The sequence below is a fragment of the Alosa sapidissima genome, chromosome 15, assembly GCF_018492685.1.
Source record: "Alosa sapidissima isolate fAloSap1 chromosome 15, fAloSap1.pri, whole genome shotgun sequence".
NCBI lineage: Eukaryota > Metazoa > Chordata > Actinopteri > Clupeiformes > Clupeidae > Alosa > Alosa sapidissima.
Genome location: NC_055971.1, coordinates 8,516,376 through 8,538,683, shown reverse-complemented (window position 1 = coordinate 8,538,683; position 22,308 = coordinate 8,516,376). Strand labels below are relative to the sequence as shown.

Below are 22,308 nucleotides of genomic sequence, written 5' to 3'. Positions count from 1 at the left end.
ATAAATCATATATCATATGTTGATGTGTTCTAATCATCTATAAATTACAGGAACGTCTGTCTGTTATTCGCACATCTCTCGAATCGTTCGTCCAATCGATTTCAAACTTGACAGGTGTCTTGCTACGGGCACAAGTAAGTGCAGTAAGTGCAGTTTGACATTGTTTGTATAAGAAAACATCTTGTTAAATATATCGGTAAAATAAGCACACATTGGCTTTTGCCGCTCTAGCTGCTGGCCACTCCCCCTCACACAGCATGGCCCAGGACCAAACACGGGTAGGCCATACAGTGGCTATTAAAAAAAAAATGTAAAAGAAACTTTAGACTTCAACAAACAACAATTCTGACTGCATGGTCCTGAATTTAAGGACGTTTAAGAATGATGCAAAGCATGACCAGCTACAGACAGCGAGTGGTAAACAGAGTGTGATGTCAATAGGCTACCAGACTTGAATCACATTGTTGCAAATTTCATATGATGATGCATGATGCTAGCCTGACCCACATCAAGATTCGCGTCTAGATTTCTAGGCTAGCATCAGTCCACAAAATGGTTTGTCGTCTATATCAACTTAATCAATAGGCTAAACTTAGAGCCTTAACTCAAAGCTTAGGCGTATATCATTTTGATCAGCTACAGACAACGAGTGGCAGACAGAGCGTGATGTCACTCATAGGCTCCCAGTCATTGCTTTTTGAGTCACATTGTTGCAAATTTCAAATGATGATGCATCATTCCACAAAATAGTTTGTCTTCTCTATCATCAAGTTAAAACAGCTGTTTACGCCTATGTCACGATCTATAAAAAAAAATCACATGCAGCCATACTTAAATTCTCACTGCACGTTTATTATAACGTAATATAATATTCAGTATTCATTATTGAATACTTAGCTGGAATGATGTTTTTTACTATCATCTACCTACCTGCGGGCATGTAATTGGGCTATGGGTTTTCTACAGGAATAGCATGTTTGAACGGGCATTGCACTAGTGTATGATGGGCATCCCTAACACGAATTAATATTAGGTTGAAAAAAACAAATATGAGTTTGCTACATCCCATTTCATAAAAAAAATGCTGTGAAACTAATCTAACACATCCACTTCAGATGAAACGATGTGAAAAGAAATGGCTTCTAATTTACTTGTGTTAAATATCGCAGCACCATAGCACATGGAGCACATGGATCTATAGCAGATCAGATATTTTATTTGTTTGTGAATTCAATGGTCATGCCAAACAGACAGTCTGCTTTGAGTGCCATTGAGTCATTGTTGGCTCGAACCACTTTCAATGCAAGTGACATCAGTGGCCCTATAATCCATTGTAATCCTCTCTGAATCCAGAGCCCCAGTGAACACAGTCGGCACAGGTTATCTGACCTACATGCTACAGCTGGGGGATTGGAATACTCTTGGCAAGGGAAATATTCACCCTTGTCATTTACACCCATAAGTCAGACTGCACCAGCTGGCTATGGCCATGGGCTTGCTATGCTGTACCGTAGTTAGTTTAACAACGTACATTTATGATGGGATGAATGAGCCTAGTGATTGTGTTGATCTTTATTTGTATTTGTTCTACTGTTAACTGAGCTAGTGTTACATTTTAGTGTGTGTAGGTCTGAACACGGATATAATAATATAAATTGACACAGTTTGATGGTTATCTGAAGGTCTGCTCATGTGATCTTAACCCTCTCTGTGGTTCCTCAATGCAGGTTAACATGTGCAGTTCAGAGATGCCAAAGTGGAGGAACATGTGAAGATGTCCCTGAAGGCAGCAAAAAGTAAGTACAAAGAACAGGATGACAACACGCACACAACAATTTTTGAGTTTGTGTTTCATAAACTATCTACTTCCTCTTTCCTGCGTGGCAAAGAAAAACACGTTATTCCTGAAACCACTGAAAATGTTATTGTTGAAACTGTTGACTACCTTTCTTGGTAACACTTGATTTTAATAGTCCACCCATAGATTCATTGTGTAAAATTCATTCATAAGTTCATTGTGTAAAATTGTTGTTGAAGAGTAACTGAACATCACCTTAACCAAATGCTAGTTTGAGCATCTGTAGATAGATAGTCTGTGGTCAGACGATCCAAGTAAAGTGTGACCCTTCTTGTTTACTCCATGGTACTTATTTTTTAGCTTATTAAAACAAGGATATGTTGCTGGTGCATAGATTAAGTCGGTAGAGAAACGTTAAACAATTAACTCCTTGAGCTGCTATTTAATTTCTACCCACCATTCACTGTGATTTTTGTTTTGTTTTGTTTTGTTTTGTTTTAATTTATAGTGACCTGTCTGTTTGACTAGAACATTACCTTGTCCACGTAAGCGCATCATGAGTATGGATGGGTAAAAGATGTGTCGTTTTGGACTGTGTGTGTGGAGGAGATTGGGAGTGCTGGGATGAATTGCCGAGGAGACTTCTTCAGCATGTGTGCATCGGTTAATGAGCGCTCCAGAGAGGAGTGTTAGCACAGGCGGTGTTTAGCTTGGCTTCTGCTTCCTGACTTTACGGTATTCTGGGAAACCGGCATGGGAGTAAATGTACAGCGTGCCTGCGGTGGCAGACTTTTTCTGCACATTTCAACCCAGTTTTTCACAAAGTCTGTGCATTGTCATTTAAGCATGATGTCTCCTGTGGCAGGTAGCTGTCACCCCTTATAGTAGCAGGCATCATTTTAATCAGGCCAGAAAGAGAGGGACAATAGCTTACCGCTTCCATCTCTTAGTGTGTGTGTGGGAGGTGGGGTCTCCTCTCAGAAGTGCTAATCAATCTCAGGAAGGAGGAAATCACTTTGAGCTCGGCTCCGTTCACAGCCTCCACAGGCTCTCAGGAAGTAAAGTGCTTTCCCATGCACATGTGAGCTGGACTGCATTGAGGGCAGAGTGAATGTTACCCGCAGACTACAGCTTATCTTATCGAAGCAGAACACACACTGCAGGTTAGTGAGCTGTCTTCACAAACCCACTGCCTGCCTTCCTGCCTGCTGGATATCATTTACAGTTGGAAGCGAAGTGCTATACATTTTCTGAGGCTAAGCGCGTGTTTACAAGTGCATATAATGAATTTATACCTCTGAGATTGGGGGACTGTTTTGGAAGCTTTGCCTATCTCATTGTGTCCTGCTTCCAAGGCTATATGACTAACGTTTGAGCCATTTTAAGACTGTTGGGTTCATGTGATGGCTTCTGAAGTGCCTTAGGCTCTTTGGTGTCGTATCAATGGCTTGTGTGTTGAAGAGAAGAAAAGGGCACATAGCTTCTCTCAAACACAGCTTCACCAAGACATGTGACCAGTCATCACTGTCAGATGATCATACAGAGTAGTACATTGGCTTGTCATTTTTACGAAATATCAAAATTCCTATATGCTCTTTTGTGTTTTTTTGTTGTTGTTTGTTTGTTTGTTTGCAGCATGGTGCATTCGACTGGTCCCCCTTGTGTTGCTGTTCGTTTCCTACTACTGTTTCAACTTCTACCTTCAGAGGTAAGCCTTGTCAGGGGAGCTGTCTACTACTAGCTGCTGATTCGGTGGCGGGTTTGCACTGTTCCATGACAGTTGGTTTGTTTTTACAGCAATGGAGGCACCATTAAGGCTCCAGCTCCCACAAAGTCCCTGTGTGAGGAATGGATGGGGCAGGGGAAAAAATGGGAAAACCTCAACTTCACGTGAGTATGTGGGTGTGTGTGTGTCAGTTCTGTATGCATATTTTTGAGTCTTCTGATAAAAGTAATAGCCCACTGTTTAGAGAGGGAGGGAGGAAGGGAGGAAGGGAAGAGAACACCCCCACCAACCCAAACAGTGCTATCAGTTGGATATGAGTTATAACATTTGTATGGGTTTGCTTAAGTTTGCGTTCCTTCCTCATGCAAAAGAACAAGTGTGGAGGTAGCATAATTTCTAAATTCTAGACATTTCTAAGCCTTCCTTTATTTATTTGCCCGGCAGACGGCATTATCTTGAATAGATCCCCTTTGCTTTCTTTTTTTCTTCTGTGCTTCGTTTTATCAGTTTGTACAGCTGGCTGTCCCCTAACGCAGTGCCACCTGGGGTATGACCCCTGCAAGTTTGGGGAAGGGGGTGGAGTGGTGGTTGGGAGGGCCTTTTTAAAAAAAAAAAAAAAAAAACTCTGATACCATGCAGCTGTACAGCTCTCAAAATGCTCTGAAACACTATGGCTTTCGGAGTCCACAATCTCACTTTCTTAGTGGCCTTTCACTGCATCTAAGTTGCAAAGCATTGGAAAGTTGCATCAGGAAAGTGACTGTATCCCTGTAATCCAAGTAAAAGGGCACCTCACAGAGCCAAAACGCCACATACAGCACACCCATTTAAACTCTACATAGCACTACATATGCCTGTTCTATTTAAGTCTGCATGGGATTTAATGGTTTAAAGGCTCACCGTTATTTATATAATATTTTCTGTGTGATTTTTTTATTTTATTTATTTATTTATTTATTTATACCATGTACTCCATGTCTAGCAGAGGATAGAGGTCCTATTGTTGTAGTTGTGTTGGCTCACATGGTGCAAAGCAAAAGCATACGGATGCAATACTGCAACAGCTTGCCATAAATAGTACATCAGACAGTCTTGGCTATTGTAGAAAGAGACAAAAACAGTGTCCGGTGTGAGGAATTCCACCCAAAGTCCAAACACAAGGGCTACATACACAGCTGACACTGGTCACATGTCCAAACACTGACCCTGACCAGAATGATGACTTTATTAGGCCCTGTCTCGCATATGTACACACAGTCAGAGAGAGAGTGAGAGGTGCATGTGTGGTGTATGCGCACAGCTAAATGGTTCTGGTTTGCCTAGCTCCTCAAGTGGACAACTAGGGCCGTACTTGTGGTGCGACATCATAGAAATGCACTGTTTGTCAGAGCTAATTGAAGGCAGCTTTGTGGTTTACAAGGGCTGGTTGCCCGCCAATTAGGAGCGATTTGTTCTCGGAAAGGTTTTTTTTTTTTTTTATCTCCAGAGAGCACTTAGGACCTACTCATCTGAGAGACCTGAAACTGTCTGAAATGGATTTTCTCTTCGGCTAGGCTCCCAATTCTCACGCTTTTTCAGGCTCATACTTTCTCGACTCAAGAACAGGATTTATTTAGGAGAGTGGCACAGAATCCCATGACAAGACAGCTTAGTAATAAAGGCATAATTTTCAGGCACAGAACCTCTGTATTCCTGCAATAATTTAAAACTCAGAATACAATTTGGTTGGCCACAACTATTCGGAAACACAGTGGAAAGATATGAAAATCTCAGAAACCCTGATTTGCATGACATTTATCAGTTTTTAATAGTGCTGTCAAACGATTAAAATGTTTAATCACGATTAATCGCTGAATTCCTATAGTTAATCACGATTAATCACATATTTTATCATATGAATAAAATTCTATTATTTTGCATTGCTGAACTTTCCAGGAGTCCATATTAACAATAAAGCAATTATTGTGTATCTTGATTGGGATTCAAATGAAAGCAAAGCAAGTTACTTTATTAACTTAACTTTAAGACCTAGTAGGTCTATTTGATTATTTCAAATCAAATTTCAAAAGATGTGCAGCAGACCTGAGGCAACACAATATATTCTTCAGAAATATAGCTGATATACACTGAAATAAATGCTACCGCAGAAGTGCATGCACAAAATGTAGGCCTACACACATTATAAAGGCATAACAAACAGAAAATATTATATTCATATACCATATTCATTATCTTTGAGTTCAGTTGAAAATAAGGAACTTTTCAACATGAGAGCATTGCCATTTTATAGGCCTACAGTCTATGGTGCACTGTCACTTGCCACACACATCAACGCCGAAGTTTTTAAGAGGCCAACACTGAATGAACAATGAATTTTATGGAGCAGCGTCAACCAAATATAACTGAATCGTGATTTACACGGCGGCAAAGTGCGATGCTGGTGTACGGAGTTGTATTGAAAAGAATGGAATCTAATGTAAATGAATGTCGAAAGCAGAGTGCATCGCAAATAGTAGCAGCCAAAGAGGAATGTTGATAACAGAACAAGTGACGGTGATAAAATCTTTGGTGGCACACAACTAATGCGTCAGCCTAGGCTACTATTTGGCCGGCTCATAAGCCCAACCAAGTGTGTGCTGCATGCCTTTACTTACCATAATATTCCATGCAAAACGGTCAGCCATGGGCAGTTTGACTGTGCCTATCGATTCATTCGTGACACTCCTGTTAGTAAACTGGAAAGAGCAAAACATAGGAACATCATCACATTAATCCCATAATCACACAGATAACTCTTACACCAACCTTATTTTGTGCCTTTTATTCACGTTTGTTTCAAGATTTAGTAAGTTTATTATAAGCCCTTTTCGCTCCCCACTTTGATGCATTATATCAGTCATCTTTCCCCTAAAAGGGGGCGTGTACATGCAGCACATACAACGTTCCATTCCATCCGGTCTAGCTAGATCTGGTGTGGTGTTGTAGTTGTCCTAACGTTACTAGTTGTTGCAACAGCATGTGAAAAAACTACAAAGTTTGTTACACCAAAAAGAACGTTAATCTCGCGATAAAAAAATTGACGCCGTTAAAATAGGTTTACGTTAACGCCGTTAATAACGCGTTTAACTGACAGCACTAGTTTTATAATCTAAACGGTAGACTTATTCCAATGTTTGCCTGCTTTTGACCTTAAACTTTATCAAACATCTCACCAGTGTGGCTGAGTCAAGCTAGTGTATTTGTTGTTGCCACTGGAGCGGAAAGAACAACTCTTTGAAACCTGTGTTGTGTACTCGCATGGTCAGTAGATGATGTTTTGTCTTGTAAGCTTCTTCTGTATGTGTCGTCTTTTGTCTCTTTAAAACAGCATCACCAGGAAGACCGACCTATTTTTACAACTGGAGGATTTCTTCTGGCGACAACATCTGGCAACGCTTGCATTGCCTTATGGTATTAAAGGCAGTGGTATGTTCCATTTCTCTCTCTCTGTTGGGCCTTCTGTCAAGCCATGGATGAGAATTACATAATCCAATTTAACCCTGCATGGCAGTCTGCTATAGCAAGCTTAGATGGCCACGCAGTTAATTTTGTATTGGCATATATTTTCTCTTTTCAGAATCACTCCTGCTGAAGATTTTAGCGGTCACTGCCAATTGCAAAATGCCTGCCAGCATTGAGAAGTAAGAAGCTAAAAGAGTTGGGAGTTAATAGTAAAAGTTTAGTGTGTGGCTTTGGGTTTTTGGTTTTTATTTTGGTTTTAAATAAACTGCTTTAGTAGTTAGTAGCATTTGCACTTGTTTATTAAAGTCTAGTGTTTTCAAAACAGTAATTGAGGTAATGTGGCAATACATTACCCAAAAAGGTCATGTTGTAGTAGCTCTGCATGGAGTTTACACAGTGGTAGTGTAGTGGCTATGGAGCTGGGCGAGCAATGCATGCAGTAGCCAAGAAAAGTTGGGGGTTCAGTTCCTGGCTGTCACCGAAGTGCCCTTAAGCACTTAACCCTGAATTGCTCCTGGGAGACTGGCCCTGTAACTAATATATTTGTGAGTCACTTTGAATAAAACATTAACCATAATGCATAAGTAATACAAGAAAACAGTCAGAATCAAATTTCTGTGGCTAAATGAGTTAAGCACACACAATTCATTTTGATTTTGGCTAGTGGTGTCACTCTAGCAGCAAAAACTATTTCGGCAACACATACAATACAACAAATTATTAGGATGCATTTTAAAGTAAAAACGTGCTGTATGAAGACAGTAATGTGCAAAAGTGTAAAGGCCAACGCCCACTGGCGGCGACATGTGTGTCTATGGATTTGACATTGAAGACAATTTTCTGAACTTTGCCGTTAACGCTCGTCAGACACCGCCAGTGGGCTTTGCTCCGTTAAAAGTAATGGAGTTCTAAACTTTGGCGTCACTTGAAGCGCGTCAGACGGCGCCAGTGGGTGTTGGCCTTAAGACTCCTTGAATTTATTGTTACTAAATAAATTGACAAATAGATGCATTGAAGTATTTTCAAAGACATTTTGTTATAACTACATGATAATAGGGTTTTTTTTATCCTGCAGTCTGGATTGCAGAACCTGTGCAGTCATAGGGAATGGATTTGCTATCAAAAACAGCTCCCTTGGAGCTGCCATTAACAAGTACGATGTTGTGATCAGGTACGTTAAGAAACTTGACCTTGTTTAGAATTTAAGTTAATTTATTATTATTATTATTATTATTATTATTATATGCATTTACCAGTTTAGTATCCATCTGACTTGAGTGTTTCAAAGTGTTCATCATTTTCAGGTGTACATCTTCACTCCCTAGTTCACTGCCCCCTCTCTCTTAACCCTCCCTATCAAATACCAGTGAAATGCCAGTTCTACTTTCCACCATACCCTGTAAAATGTTGGCTTGGCAGACTCTCTTAAAAAGCTGTTTCGCTTCCCCTGCCAAGAAGCTCATGTGCCTATGTTTCACAATGTTATTTACGGCTTTAAAACGGCCACGCAGTTTTTAATGGTTTTTAAGCCTCTTACTGACCCCCTTTTTTGTTTAAGCACCAATCATTAACTGCCACCTTTCAACCCCTCACCCCACCCCCTTCCATCTGCATTTCACCCTCTCTTCCCAGAAGCTAAAGTGGAGAAAAACCTGGTTCATTGGCCTCGCTATTACAAACACCAAAGGGGTCAGAGTATGGACGCAGTTCAAGATAAAGAATGCTGTTTCCCTCAGCCACGTTTTAATCACATTGTTGTAAACAAGAGCATTAGAGTCCATTAAAAATACATTTTCTGCACATACGTTGCAGAGGCCTGCACTCTAGAGAGTACTGTAATGGTTGCTTCTGAGAAACAAGGTGCCAGGAAACGGAAAGGATCATGTGGTTTTAACACGAAGAGAGTAGATGACACTTTTAGAGAGACAGCTAAAAACATGCTAAGGACCCCTTATAGCAGTTCATGATATATGACCAAAAATGAAATGACTTAACTTTAACACTAAACTTTAGTGGCCATTAGCGAAGGTTGTTCTTGAAAATGGTATCTGGTGGTTTGGTTTGGACAGTATGCAGCTCTCAGGAAGACGATGCAGAAGTTCCAGTGATCAAACTGAGCACACCGGTTACTCTGGAACTTGACTGTTTGAGGATGTCTTGTAGTCCTGAGTCACACTCAGCACTTTACAGTTGGACAGGATTGCAAAAAAAAAGTAAAAGGAAATACATGATTACAGAAGTGTTTTTAACTGTGAATGAGTTCATTGATTTTCTTCTTTCAGTACTGACAGATACACAACTATGCTGCAATATTGCTCAATTGCAGAACATGCTGACACATAACCCACCCCCGCCCCCTCCCCCCCCACACACACACACTTTTTTTTTTCTCTTATTTGGGTTATGCAGGCTCAACGACGCCCCAGTACGGGGCTATGAGCACGATGTGGGCAACAAGACCACCCTGCGCCTCTTCTACCCCGAGTCAGCCGTCTACAACCCCAGCCTCCAAAACAACCCGGACACGCTCCTGGTGCTGGTACCGTTCAAGCAGCAGGACCTGCGCTGGCTCAAAGAGATCCTGTATGATGAGAAAAGGGTACGGCATGCCCGGACTCGCCCCTCCACTTCCTTTCACCAGACTTTTCATCTCTCTCATTTCTCCTGACGCTAAGCTCTGTGGTTAATACGACGCAGCTAGTAGTTTTTGGCAGAATGTGATGGCAGAGAGAGTCTCTCTCTCTCTCTCTCTCTCTCTCTCTCTCTCCCTCTCCCTCTCTCTCCCTCTCTCTCTCTCTCTCCCTAGGGTGTAAATGGCCATAGTGGGTAATAAGCACGTTTGTGTATGCGTGGTCCCCAGCCACTGCCATGGCTAGTCTTTGACATTTAAGACGTTGTAACGGTGGCAAGCACTCGTTAAATCCAATTTTTATACTCCAGGTGTTCTGTGAAAAACAACACCGGTTACTTACAGCATGCTGGTCCCTCCACTCACAGCGTTCTCTTCCCAATTTTATGGTTGACTCTGAAGAATCAGCTGCGTGGGGAGAAACAGTAGGTGAAGGTTTACATGGGCACATTTTGATCTGATTAGAATTGGATTCATGCTTCAATCGGAATAAAAAATACTCATATAAACACCTTGATCGAAATAACACCGGCCGATCTGAATTTCAATCGAATTGAAAGGGGTGATGTATTCCTTTTCGAATGATTCATTCTGCAATCTGATTTAGCAGGCACGTAAATGCTCAATCAGTTTGCAGAATTTTTGTGTATGCCCATTACTTTATTTTGTGAAAAGAGTTGGCATCATAATAATAATACTTCCACTGTGATCATTTTCTGAGACAACTGACAACATCAAAAAGGCAGTTTGTTCTGCTTGCCTTTTCCTTAGCTCCAACTTGTTGTTTCATAACTGCACTGAACAGACGATAGATTTAAGCAATAAGCCCCGAGAGGCCGTAGGGTACAGGGTAGTAGGGTACACTAATTCTACAACAGCTAAGGGGCGTTGTTAGGCCTGACGCGCTAGCAGAGTGCCTTAAACCCCCCCCCCCCAGCTGTTGTAGAATCAGTGTAACCTACGGACTTGAGTGGCTTATTGCTTTTCTAAAACCGTTACTATAAATACCTGGCAAAGTTTCATAAAGTAAAGGCACATCAACTAGAAATGGAACCGATTTATTCATAGATAATCATTCTTGCGCCAAGAAATATATTTCCTCTATCTGAATGATGTCGAGACGCAGCTACTTTTACTTTTGTATCAAGTTATGGTAGTGCAGTAATATAGAACAAAATGCGGTCAAGATGTATGTTTATGCTGCATTTTACAATGGCATCGAACGTGATTCAGCCAATCACCATCAAGGACCGGGACTATCAGTTTTAGAATTGTAATTTGAGCACATTAGAAAGAAATGTACACACAACTATTCTTATTAAACGAGGCTACTGTTGCACTTTGCACCATACGTTAAAATTGAAGGTATGCATGTTTAAAAGGCTAAATCAATAGAGTAAAGGTCACTGACACCACATGTCATGGTAACAGGTATTAGAAAATTGATGGTCTTTTTCCCTCTTTCTCCAACGCCTCCCCCTCCCTCTGTCTGTCTGTTAGGTGAGGAAAGGCTTCTGGAAGCCTCCTCCACAGATCTGGTTGGGTAAGACCAGTCAGATCCGTGTGCTGGACCCATACTTTCTGCACCACACCGCCAGCAAACTGCTCCAGATTCCTCTAAATCCAAAGGGCAGAGAGGTGAGCCGCAGCCCCCACCCTCATGATGGATGTCAAAACCCTCGGGCCCATTAAAGGTGGAGTCAGCAATTTTGGCAAAAAAGTTAGCTGTTTTGAAACACACCTGTGAAAATAAGTACACCCCTCTCACACATGCATGCTTTCTTGGCCAGTACACATGCAATAGTTTGGATCTTGTTACTACCTGTTGAATGTAGAGCTTGGGATTCAGAATTTGATGGAAATTGAAGCAAGCGAAAAATGATATATGATTATATTTGCTGACATCACCTTTAATGCTCAATATTTTTCCCGTTTTTGGTGAGGGTGTTTGCTGATTGCTATGTAATTTCCTTTTCGTAATTAACACAAAACTATTAATATAGAATCACAGCATTTGTGACTTTTAAGCACAGCAGATATATTGTGAGATGTTATGCTGTAGGTCATTGCATCTCCAATGCCATGTAAGATCCTGCATTGCCATCCCAGGTCAGACTTTTGTGTGCTCATCTGCTCATCATGGGTCCCTGCTGCGACAGGCCAATGAGAGGATGGTGTGACACGGTCACCTCCTCTCCCCCTTTCTCTCTCGCTGCATCTCTCATAGCTTATGTCACCACACTTCTTAATCCTTTTCTCTACGCCTCCACCCCCCCTCCTATCTTTGTGAGAAAGAAACATTCTCTTTATCCCACCCACTCCTCTCTCTCTCTCTCTCTCTCTCTCTCTCTCTCTCTCTCTCTCTCTCTCTCTCTCTCTCTCTCTCTCCCTCTGAGTCTCGCTTTCTCTGTTTCACTCGCTCTGTCAAGACATCTATCTCTCTGACATGGGTGGCATGTTCTTGGCATGCAGCCACTGTGCTTAGGCAATGTCTGCTTAGGCAGCAATGACTGACCCTCTGCTGGCAGACAAATCAGGACAGGGGCCTCACAGAGGAGCGCAAACAAACATGACTGTCTGCTAGTAGTCATTTGGACACACATTCACACACACAATTTCCCACAGTTAAACACATTGAGATGTAAGTGTGCTAACACAGGCTTTGCATTTACACTCATGTTCACCAATGGAACGACATAAACAAAATCACAATCCACATGCATGCAGTCGCACAAATATAAAGTTAGACTTCAGGGGATGCTACACATGCATTCACACATGCTTCAGGGGATGCTACACATGCGTTCACCAACACTCACAAATCTTCTTTCAATTTTCTCAAATTCACCGTTGATGAGATGCAACACCATACATCCCACCCCCTGACCCTCAGGGCCCAAACTCACTTCCTTCAAGCAATTTCTCTTCCCCTGGTATTGCGTACACTGAAGAGAAGGGGGGAGAGGGGGGGCCAAAAGGAGAGTCGGTGGAAGACCGAGTGAAAACCCATATTAAGTGTGTAGGAGAAACGGATTTAGAGGAATGTCCTGTGGCAGAGCTTTACCTTAGGACCAAGGCTGAAACAACGGCCAGACACACATTTCCTTTTTTTCACAGGAAACGTGAGGCGTGTCACATTAGATTCCACCCTGGGTGTGGACCTCCACCACGGTCTTTCTCTACCACTTTGTTCCCTTTTTATGTTCTAGTGCAGAGTGATAGTTCTTGCCGTCACACAGTTCCTCAAACTATTATTTTAATTTTAATTTTCAACATATGGGCACAGTCACTCTCTATTGCTGTGCAAATGTGCCAGATGTGACTAAATTAGTCCCCCTCACTTGGGCATTCTCACTCTTTCCGGTCTGTAAAGAAATCTCAGTCACCAGAGGGTTGTGTTTCTTGTCTGTCATATTCAATGTGTCACTGTGTCTACCACATACCTGTCAACACTCCCGTTTTTCCCGGGTTTCTCCCGTATTTCAAGGTCATCTCCCAGCACCCTCCCGTTTTGTTATTTCTCCCGGAAAACTCCCGTAATTTGCATGGCCATCAAACTTCATTTTAAAATCATTGATCCATTCAGGTTGCCAGGTTGTATATGAAATACACCCTACACATACACGATCACTTAGTTTCAATTTCAACTGTTTTGTCATAGGCTAAAACCTGGCAACCCAAAACCCAAATAAGGAAGCGGGTGCCAACTGCGCAGTCTGAGTCTCGTCGTAAGCAAGCGGGCTAGTTGAATGGCCTACTCCAGAACTAGCTGTTGTGAAATTGTTGGGAATGTAATTGATTAACACATCACATAAACTGTTATTGAGTGTTGTTGATACACTGAACTTGTTCCCTCGGAACCAAATCTGACAGCAAGCAGCTTTGGAGTTTTAGAAGTAGGCTGCAGGTGGATACATAACTGGCATGCGTAAGGTCCGAAATGCATTGTTGAAACACGTGTATGAAACGTATTAAATATGCAAACCCAGATCCGGTATAAACATCTCCCGTTTTTGGAAAGCTAAATGTTGACAGGTATGGTCTACCAGCGTTTGGCCTGCACCTGTACAGCTGCCACCTCAGTGATTTTGGTCTTTTGTTTTAAAAAGATTGTAAGGGGGACAAAAAACACATAATATCCTAATATGTAGGTTCTGTAGTTCCTGTACATCTTATTTGTATGCATCAGAGTCCTTTTGCAAGTATTTTGTAGTCATCTGTTTTAATTAAAGATGCCCTGCCACATGTATTTCATTACTTTGTGGTAATGTCTGAAGTTCTACCATGGACTCTGTAACATTTTTTGTGGAATACATTCTAGCATGGTATTGAAAGCCTGCATTAAGACTCGGCTCGATTTGTGCCAGTTCTCATTAATATTCAACAAGCCAAGCTGCTTGACTCTGATTGGCTAACAGCTAGTAGGTTTCGTCCATAACATGACAGCCGTTATCAACTAATTTTAGCTTCATGGCGTGAACTTAGCTTGGCTAGCGAGTGCTAGCATTGTCCAAATGTGCATAAATAAAACCTGCTAGGCTAGCGAGTTCATTAAACCTGTATAACATAGCACTTCTTCCTTGAGTTGACAATAACGTTTTACTTACAGGCGATGGTAGCCTACTGCTCCAGGCTTCAACAGCAACCTTTTTGCAAAGCCTGTGGCATTGTTTCAAAAAATAAACTGAAGCCATTTGATCCTCAAATCTGGGTTCTTGGGCAAAATGCATTGTTGAAGTTCTATTTCTGCATAGCGCACAAGTCCGTTGACATTCAGCCATCCTTGCATAGGCCTATGAAAACTGTCACAGAGCTAAACGAATTTTGTGGGCATGGTCTTAACTGGGCGAGCTCATTAATAGTAATCAGCTCATCAATTCCACGTCAATCTGAAGAGCTTTTGTAATTGGCCTAATTTCTCCGCTTATTTCTTTTCAGTGGCTAGAGCTGACCGAGGAGGTAGCTGTTCATTTTCACATTAACGACATAGCACAAACACATATGGACCTAACATGTTTAAAAATATACAAGTAAAACGGTTTTGTGTGGCAGGGCACTTTTTTAAGCGGTATAAATTAATTTGCCTGGCCTTTTCTCATCACTTTTCCCCCTCCTGTGAGATTCATGTCCAGGCTTGTTTCAGCTTTCCTGCTATCTTGTTGGATGGTTCCGTCAGGATTCTTGGGTGTAAATGCTGAGTGTTGGCTACCTTGGAAACCAGAGCCAATGAAGTGAATTAAAATGGCAAATGACTTGAAAAGGATGTGAAAAAAGCAATACCAGAGGCCTGCAGGCAGCCAAGAAGTGAAGTGTTCGGAAACTTTCCCCCCCCCCACCCCTTTTCAGAGGTAGTCGTGTAAGGTCAATTCAGTGGATAGTCTCAAGCTTCCCACTTTACCAGAGTTTTCTTTTTCCCAGCATCAATGCCTCTAAGTGAAGGTTTAATGCTGTTACACACTCAGTTCTGATGCAGACACAGACACTGAAAGTAATTGTGGTGAATAATTACTTAATATTATTATACGGCTCTTCACAATGCTAGTAGAACGCTCCATTGACTTGAATGGGATTTCCCTACGTTCTACGGTAAAATAAATTAATGTAATTACCGCTGCAAACATATAATTACCGCTGTCAATGGCAACGGGTTTTGTGCTTATGATACGTCTTTCATATCACTACGCAAGGACTGGAACTTCATTCAAACGTGAAAGCAGACGGTTGATCAGCTGTGTACTAAAGAATGTTTTGATTCAATTTCAGCAGCGTGTGTTGTTGCGAACTATTTGTTTCTCAGCAAATGCCATGATGAACGGTAACAAATAGGCTAGGCTATGTAGGCTAAAGTCATATCGTGGGGAGTTTATTATTTCGTTTTGGCAAGTAGCCGTATATAATGTATAGAACGCCGGTCATTATGGGGAAAATGATTGCCCTAGGCTATCATTTGTGCGCGAAGCATGTTTAAATTAAGACAATACACAAGCTATTTTTTATTGTTGTAATATTGAATGATTTCATGAATAAATTGTACGCACAGTGCGTACAGGATTACGGCTGGCGGCGCCACTGACCAAGGCCACAGTAGCCTGTGAACCTCTGATTTTCAAAGGGGACTCACGGCGAACGCAAGGGGTAACTCTTCTCTTTAATTTCCCTTCCAAATTACTTTTTATTGTCTGAAGACATCTATCGCAAGATTCTAACAGCAACAGCAAAGCAAATGCAAGCTAACCAAAGTGCAGTCGGTTCTCCCGCCATGGTTTTTGAAATCACACACCTGCTGTATCTGAAGCCCCATGCACGCATAATAAGGCCTACGACTATCACTCTACACGCCCCCTGTTGCACGTCACAATTTAATTTACTATAGCTGATCCTGCCTCCTGGCTCCCCAAAATGCGCATCATGTGAACAGATCAGCAGGCCGGCAAATTTTCATCTCGCTTTCAGACACAAAAAGACGTCTCCTCTTCTCGCAAATTTAGCGGGATCTCTGTGTGAAAAGGCCTATTGAATAGTTCAATGGCCCTGGGGACAAATTACTTCCTCAGTCTGTCAGTTGTGCATGACAACCCATGTGGTGTCAAATCCACATTAAATAATACAACATCAAAAGAAGTCCGCACACTGTGGATGTATACTGCAGATGATGGCTTTAATGCACTCCGGAGCATTAGTGAAGCAAGCAAGTAAGTGAAAGCTAAGCTAAGCAAAGTGAGCAGTGAGCTAAGTAAGATAACATCCTCTGGCTGTTGTCCAGCCTTTATACCCCTTCAAGTCATCCCAGACAAGACACTCTATGTTTACAGATAACTGACCAAGTAACGTATGGTACTTCACCTTTGCCCTCTCATCCTGTTATTCATACATTCTTTAGGTTTTGCCATTCTTTAGGTTTTGCTTACATTTCCTGGCACCAAACCTTGTCTATGCCATTTTCTGCCAGGCCTGCTCTTTCACTTAAACCAGTCTTCCTTTCCCACACTGAACATACTACAGACTTCAGTTTCACAAAACAATGATATTACACAGAATAAAGATACTACATAAAAGATATATAAACTGAAGGATATATTTCAATAAAAATCACGACATTCCCCCCTTTGAGCGCCCCCGTGTGCTCACTTATGCAGCAAGATCAAACATTTATCACTATTTTAACACCTCCCCTACTATCAAGAAAATACAGCTGCTAAGCTGAGTCGCACTACAAACAGTCAGCTAAGCAAACCAGTCAACACAGCAGCAACTATGAGTTTAAGCAATTGTCCCCAATACCACTGATAAACATAACACTTATATTAGTACTGTTATTACACCCTTGAACCAACCCTCACTTAAATCAAATCCAATAGTGTAGTGTTATTATCAAATAGAATGGCAAGTTTCAAATCCTCTCGGTGGAAGTGAAAACCCTTAAGGGAAAACCTCTTTTTTTCGTTGTTTTTAGAGGAAAAAACCTTCATAAGGGAAACTCTTCTACCGTCCTGTTATTACAGCAACACTTGTTTACAACAAGCGAGAGGAGAAACTTTCCTTCAACTACACATATGCTTTTCCATCCCCAAACATTCATTAAATGAGCAAACAGATCACATCAGAATTCCTGATGGGTGTTTTCAGATAGGGCTAGTCCTATAATATTCTAAGCTTCTACATGAAGATAGGTTACATGCTATAATTACCCTCTTCTCTGAAAACAAAGTAACACCAAACTATTAATAATTAATTCTCATTACACACAGTTTTTAGTCCATTGTTTGTTCCTCGGAGATGGCAGAGTGTAAATGCAATCGCAGATGTATTAGCAAATGTTGGATGCTGAGCTTCAAGTGTGCGGTACGTTACGAATGTTGCAATTCACAAAAACAAAAGCCATTGTCTTAGTTCTGCACTCCATCTCATATGCTCTGAGAACATTGGTGGCTTGGCTGTTGGACGGAGTGGAGTCCACACCCAATCCCACTTCATCAATGAAAGAGCTGGTTTTGCTTCCAACCAGCATACTGTATCCTAATTTTCCTCCTTTATCCAATCCTCTATGAGAAGCATCAGTTCTGGCATCACTGGCATCACTGTCATGTTTCCATTTCCTTGTCATCTGTCCTGGCACTAGTATCTCCTTCCACAAGGGTTGCCATTTGCTTCATTCATCAACAGCAGTGATCCATTTCTCCCAGCCACTGTTTTAAGCACTATGGATCTCAAACAAGGAAGAAACAAAGAGAAAACAAGCACAAATACAAGCAAACCTATTCCTACAACTATTCCTATTTGTGCTAGCCATATTTCTAATCCTCCTAATGCCCCCTTAACTAGCATTCTATCATTATTAGTTTTGCCATAGCTATGTTATGGGAATAAAAGTACTGTAATATACACCTATGTTGACACACACTCCACTTTCTTTGGCCAATATCTGATCCAACATCATCCAGTGGTGCATAGCTACCCAGGAGGTTGCAGCCACCTGTTCTCTTAGTGCTTCAAGCACATAACAGACTGCATTCATATTGGAAGATTCACCAATATTCCAGATTCCTGGTGGTTGATAAGATTTTGTCAGTCAATAATTTCTGTGTTACCTGAGTCTTCTTTGTCAGCCTCACTTGTGAAAAAACAGTTGAATGGCTCATTTCCTGGTGGTTTTTGGTATGTCATGGACTGGGATCTCTGCCGTTTTCTGTCCATTCCCTGTTTGTTATCAGGCAGATGTTGCTGGGACAATGTCCCCCCTTCCTCACTGGATTCCTTGCCTGAAAGTCTACCCTCAACAGGGTAACAGGAGCATACATGCCAAAAACACTATACCCACCACTGCCAGGATCATTTCTGTCCACAGGCAGTATACTGTAGGTTGTTGACTCTTTTCCTGTAGGTCCTTCCGAAAGTCCTTTTCCTGCTTATAAATTGTTCTGTGAATTAATGACAATTATTCCATATAATTTCTCATTTATCCTTGGAGCTGATCCAAAGGTGGACCTCTGGTGGACCTCTCAGCTTTTATCTTTAATGCAAAAAGTGATTACTCTGGTTTTATTGTGACCTTATTTGCATCGAAGCAATGCGTAAGGCATCAAACTAGTGTTAATTTCGTCAGACGAGACAAGAGGAAATATGTTCGTCAACGACCTTTTTTTTCATGACTAAGACAAGACGATGACGAGATGGCAGTAATTTCCTGAAACACTGACTAAGACTATCTTAAGATGCATTATTGTTGACGAAAAAAGACGAGACTAAAATGTTTTGCATGAAATAAAAACTAAGATAAAATCTCTGTTCATTTTGGTCTACAAAATGAGAAGACAGAATATCTAGCTGTTACGTTTTCAAAATATTCCGAATGAGTTCATACGCAACAGCTTTCCTGTAGGCTAGTCTACGTGCTGTTGCTGCAACCCTGTGGCTGCAACACGAAACTACATGGAACAAGAACACTGGAGATTTCTGCCAGAGTTAGCAAGATAACTACCTAAGCTTTATGCCACAATGCTACATACCCAGAAGTTGAAGCTTCTCTCATACAAATTAACATCCCCCAGAATGTCCATACGAAAATGTTCATCATGTAATGTTAACTAGTTAGACTGATGATGCAAAGTTTGCTAGCAAGTAAGCTAATATGGAAAGTTCGCTAGCAAGTTAGCTATGGCTAAGATGGAGAGTCTGTTTGGGGAATGTGTTGTGTTTGGGCGCATATCGCCATCTAGCGAGGCGGAGTAAAACATTAATACTTTGGCCTACGACAGTGTTTCTCAACAAACTTTTTCAGTTTCAGGACCACTTAACTAACCCTAGCTAAAAAAAAAAAAGATTAGACCTACTTCAACAGTAGCCTATTATTAGTCTACACAATAGGCTTACTCACTGAACCACCTTGCTTATTGTCTTTGCACTTTGCTTATTGTGTGGATTCACACTGTATGATTTAAACTGGCATATCTTACATAGACAGTGTTGCAAAACTGTTTTTACATACAACTTGGTTCAATATTGCAAACAACTCATCTATATTATATTTTACCACGTCTGCTCGCGGACACTTGAGATAGCTTGCGGACCACCAGTGATCCCCGGACCACACTTTGAGAAACACTGGTCTACGAATATGACAGTGGTCCAGTCAAATCTTTTACTGTCTATGGTCAAATCCCAGCCGAGCTATAACTGTAGCTCGACTTACCTGTGCATATAAACATACTGACTGACAAAAAATCAGAATGAGTAATTATAACAGACGAGTAGCCCTGTGGACACACAATATTGTTGGAAAATTGAGATGTGTGAAACACTATTTGACTCAAATGGTAATCAGAAATAATTTGTTATAAAAAAAGACTAAAATGTGTTGACTAAAACTGACTAAGACTAATATACTTTTAGTTTTCTTTTGACTAAAACTAGACTAAAATGACGAGACTTTTAGTCGACTAAAACTTGATTAACAAAAATTATATTTGAATGACTAAATATGACCAAGACTAAAAAGGACATTTTGTCACAAGACTAAGACTAAGACTAAATTAAAAATAGGTGACAAAATGAACATTACATCAAACCAGTTTAAATCTGTTGAGGCACATATTTTAGCAATTCTCCCTTTTAACATGTCATTTGCCCTTATTATCTGAAAAACCCCTACAAACCACTACCAAAGTTTCTTATTTTTATCATATCAATGTAATCAATCACTAAGTGTTTTCATGATCCTTCTGGGACCTAATGGTTTAGACAACACTATCACTTTCCTGATATTATGACTATACACATGACATCTGTTAGACTATCATCAATAACTTCCTGTAACTATGAAAATCAAAAATCTTTCAATAAAAATATTCCTCTTTACTACTCCTCCCTTGCGCATAGATCCCAACTATGCGCAAAGGAAAGCACCATATCAAGTATCTGTTGCGAAAGTATCTGGTTAGTATCATATAAATGCCACTAACCATTAGAGTTACAGTTATGGTATTCAGCAGACTCTTTTTTTTTCCCCAAAGGGACGTTCAAATAAAACATTAATCAAATAATGACAGTGAAACATTATAAAAAATCTGTAACCCAAGGTAACAAATGTAACAAATCATACAATTTAACATTATACCAGGGGTTCGCCCCCCCTTTGTTACTGTGATTAACAGAATAGAGTTGGTGGACCTCCATTCTTTCCATGAAGACCAACATCTTTCCACCAGCTTTTCTATTTCTGAAATAATAAAACATTTTAATCTTCTGACAATGATTTATGATAATCCTAATTCCATCTATTCTCTTTTTGCATAGAGATTAAACAAATTTCACTATAAGCATTGTTATTTTACTTTATTGTCAATTTGGGATATTACTTTAAGACTGGTTATTATGTAAGCTATATTATTAATTAGATGTTCTAGGACATACAGTAATCTCATCATTTCTTCAACATACCTTACTCCAATTTTCTGCATGTCATAGACTTTTATAATGTTTTATTCTTCAAAAACTAATTTCCTAATTATTCTAACCCTATACTACTTTATCTAGGCTATCTAAACTATTAGTAAATCCTAGTTCTATTTTCTTATTCTATCAATCCTATTTCTCTGCTTTCTTTATTTTATCTATGGCTTTCTTTATCAAATGTTATAGTACGTAATATAGTAATAGTTATAGTAATACGTAATAGTTACATGTAAAGCAGATATTACATCATTTCAATATTCCTACCAACTTTATTTTTCCCATTAAAGCTAAATCATTCTATTCCTTAGACTTGTTGAGTGTGAGTGACCACTAGGGAACTCCCATGATCTAGAGGTAATATTGTAATATGTAACAGTCCCTAGGACATAGTCAAGTTAGTCTTACCTACTTACACCACCACCTATCCTGAAAAATTAATGGAATGTCATTTGACATTAAAAATAGCAGTGCTATCACTTTGTCACTTAATTTGATCAAAACATTTGCATTTACAATTAATTAACCAGTAGTCACTTCTATTCAAAATAACAATCAAAATATAATAAAGGTAAGAATAAGAGTAAATCATACTTTAAATTTGCTCAACAAAGTATTTACCTACTTACCCTGAGATGTCTTAACTACCTTCTCTGTACCTAGTCTGGGCATCGTTGGGTATCAGGTGGGCTCACCCATAAGATAGTCCCTCATCATGGTTTCCTCATCAACTCCCTTTGATAGTATTGGTATACCCCTTCTCCTGTAGAATTCTCTAGGCCTCCTTAAAACTATGCTATTTCACAAGGGAAGAGGTAGGCATGCTCGTTGGGCTCATCCTTCAGTGCCTGGGTGTCTCCTCCCTCTCCCTGTCCTGTTTCTTTTGTCCACTTCTTTGACAGTCAAAACAAACTGATGATTGTCTTGCTTCAGATGTCCATTCTCACATGATGCCTCCTCTGTAATTGCCTCTCACTCTGCCTTAGTTATTCCCATCTTGTCTGAATCTCCACCCCCACTGACGTTGAGATTGTGGCTGCCATGGGCTTGACTGTGCCCACTATAATAGGTATCCATAGGCCAGTAAACTGACAGGTTTGGGAACACCTGTGATGGTTGCTCCTACTGCCATAGTGTTGAGGATGGTGCTGCTACTGGTTTCCCCAGACTTGAAGCCTTAGGTCACCATAGGTGCCTGTATTGTCT

General features: G+C 40.6%; 1 protein-coding gene across 9 annotated transcripts in view; it reads left to right on the top strand.

The window, feature by feature from the left end:
* Positions 1–22,308, top strand: part of st3gal4 (ST3 beta-galactoside alpha-2,3-sialyltransferase 4) — a 61,415-nt gene that overhangs the window by 26,183 nt on the left and 12,924 nt on the right. For 2 of the 9 annotated variants that reach the window (XM_042063797.1, XM_042063799.1), the window contains 9 exons: positions 1,728–1,796; positions 3,434–3,506; positions 3,596–3,688; positions 6,892–6,989; positions 7,141–7,204; positions 8,101–8,196; positions 9,435–9,624; positions 9,966–10,079; positions 11,155–11,292. In XM_042063797.1, the coding sequence (XP_041919731.1) occupies positions 1,775–1,796; positions 3,434–3,506; positions 3,596–3,688; positions 6,892–6,989; positions 7,141–7,204; positions 8,101–8,196; positions 9,435–9,624; positions 9,966–10,079; positions 11,155–11,292 (888 nt within the window). In that variant the 5' untranslated portion in view covers positions 1,728–1,774. Of the gene's footprint in view, positions 1–50; positions 135–1,727; positions 1,797–3,418; positions 3,507–3,595; positions 3,689–6,891; positions 6,990–7,140; positions 7,205–8,100; positions 8,197–9,434; positions 9,625–9,965; positions 10,080–11,154; positions 11,349–22,308 lie in introns of all 9 variants that reach the window. The other 7 variants (XM_042063796.1, XM_042063798.1, XM_042063795.1 and 4 more) reach the window with 7 other exon arrangements.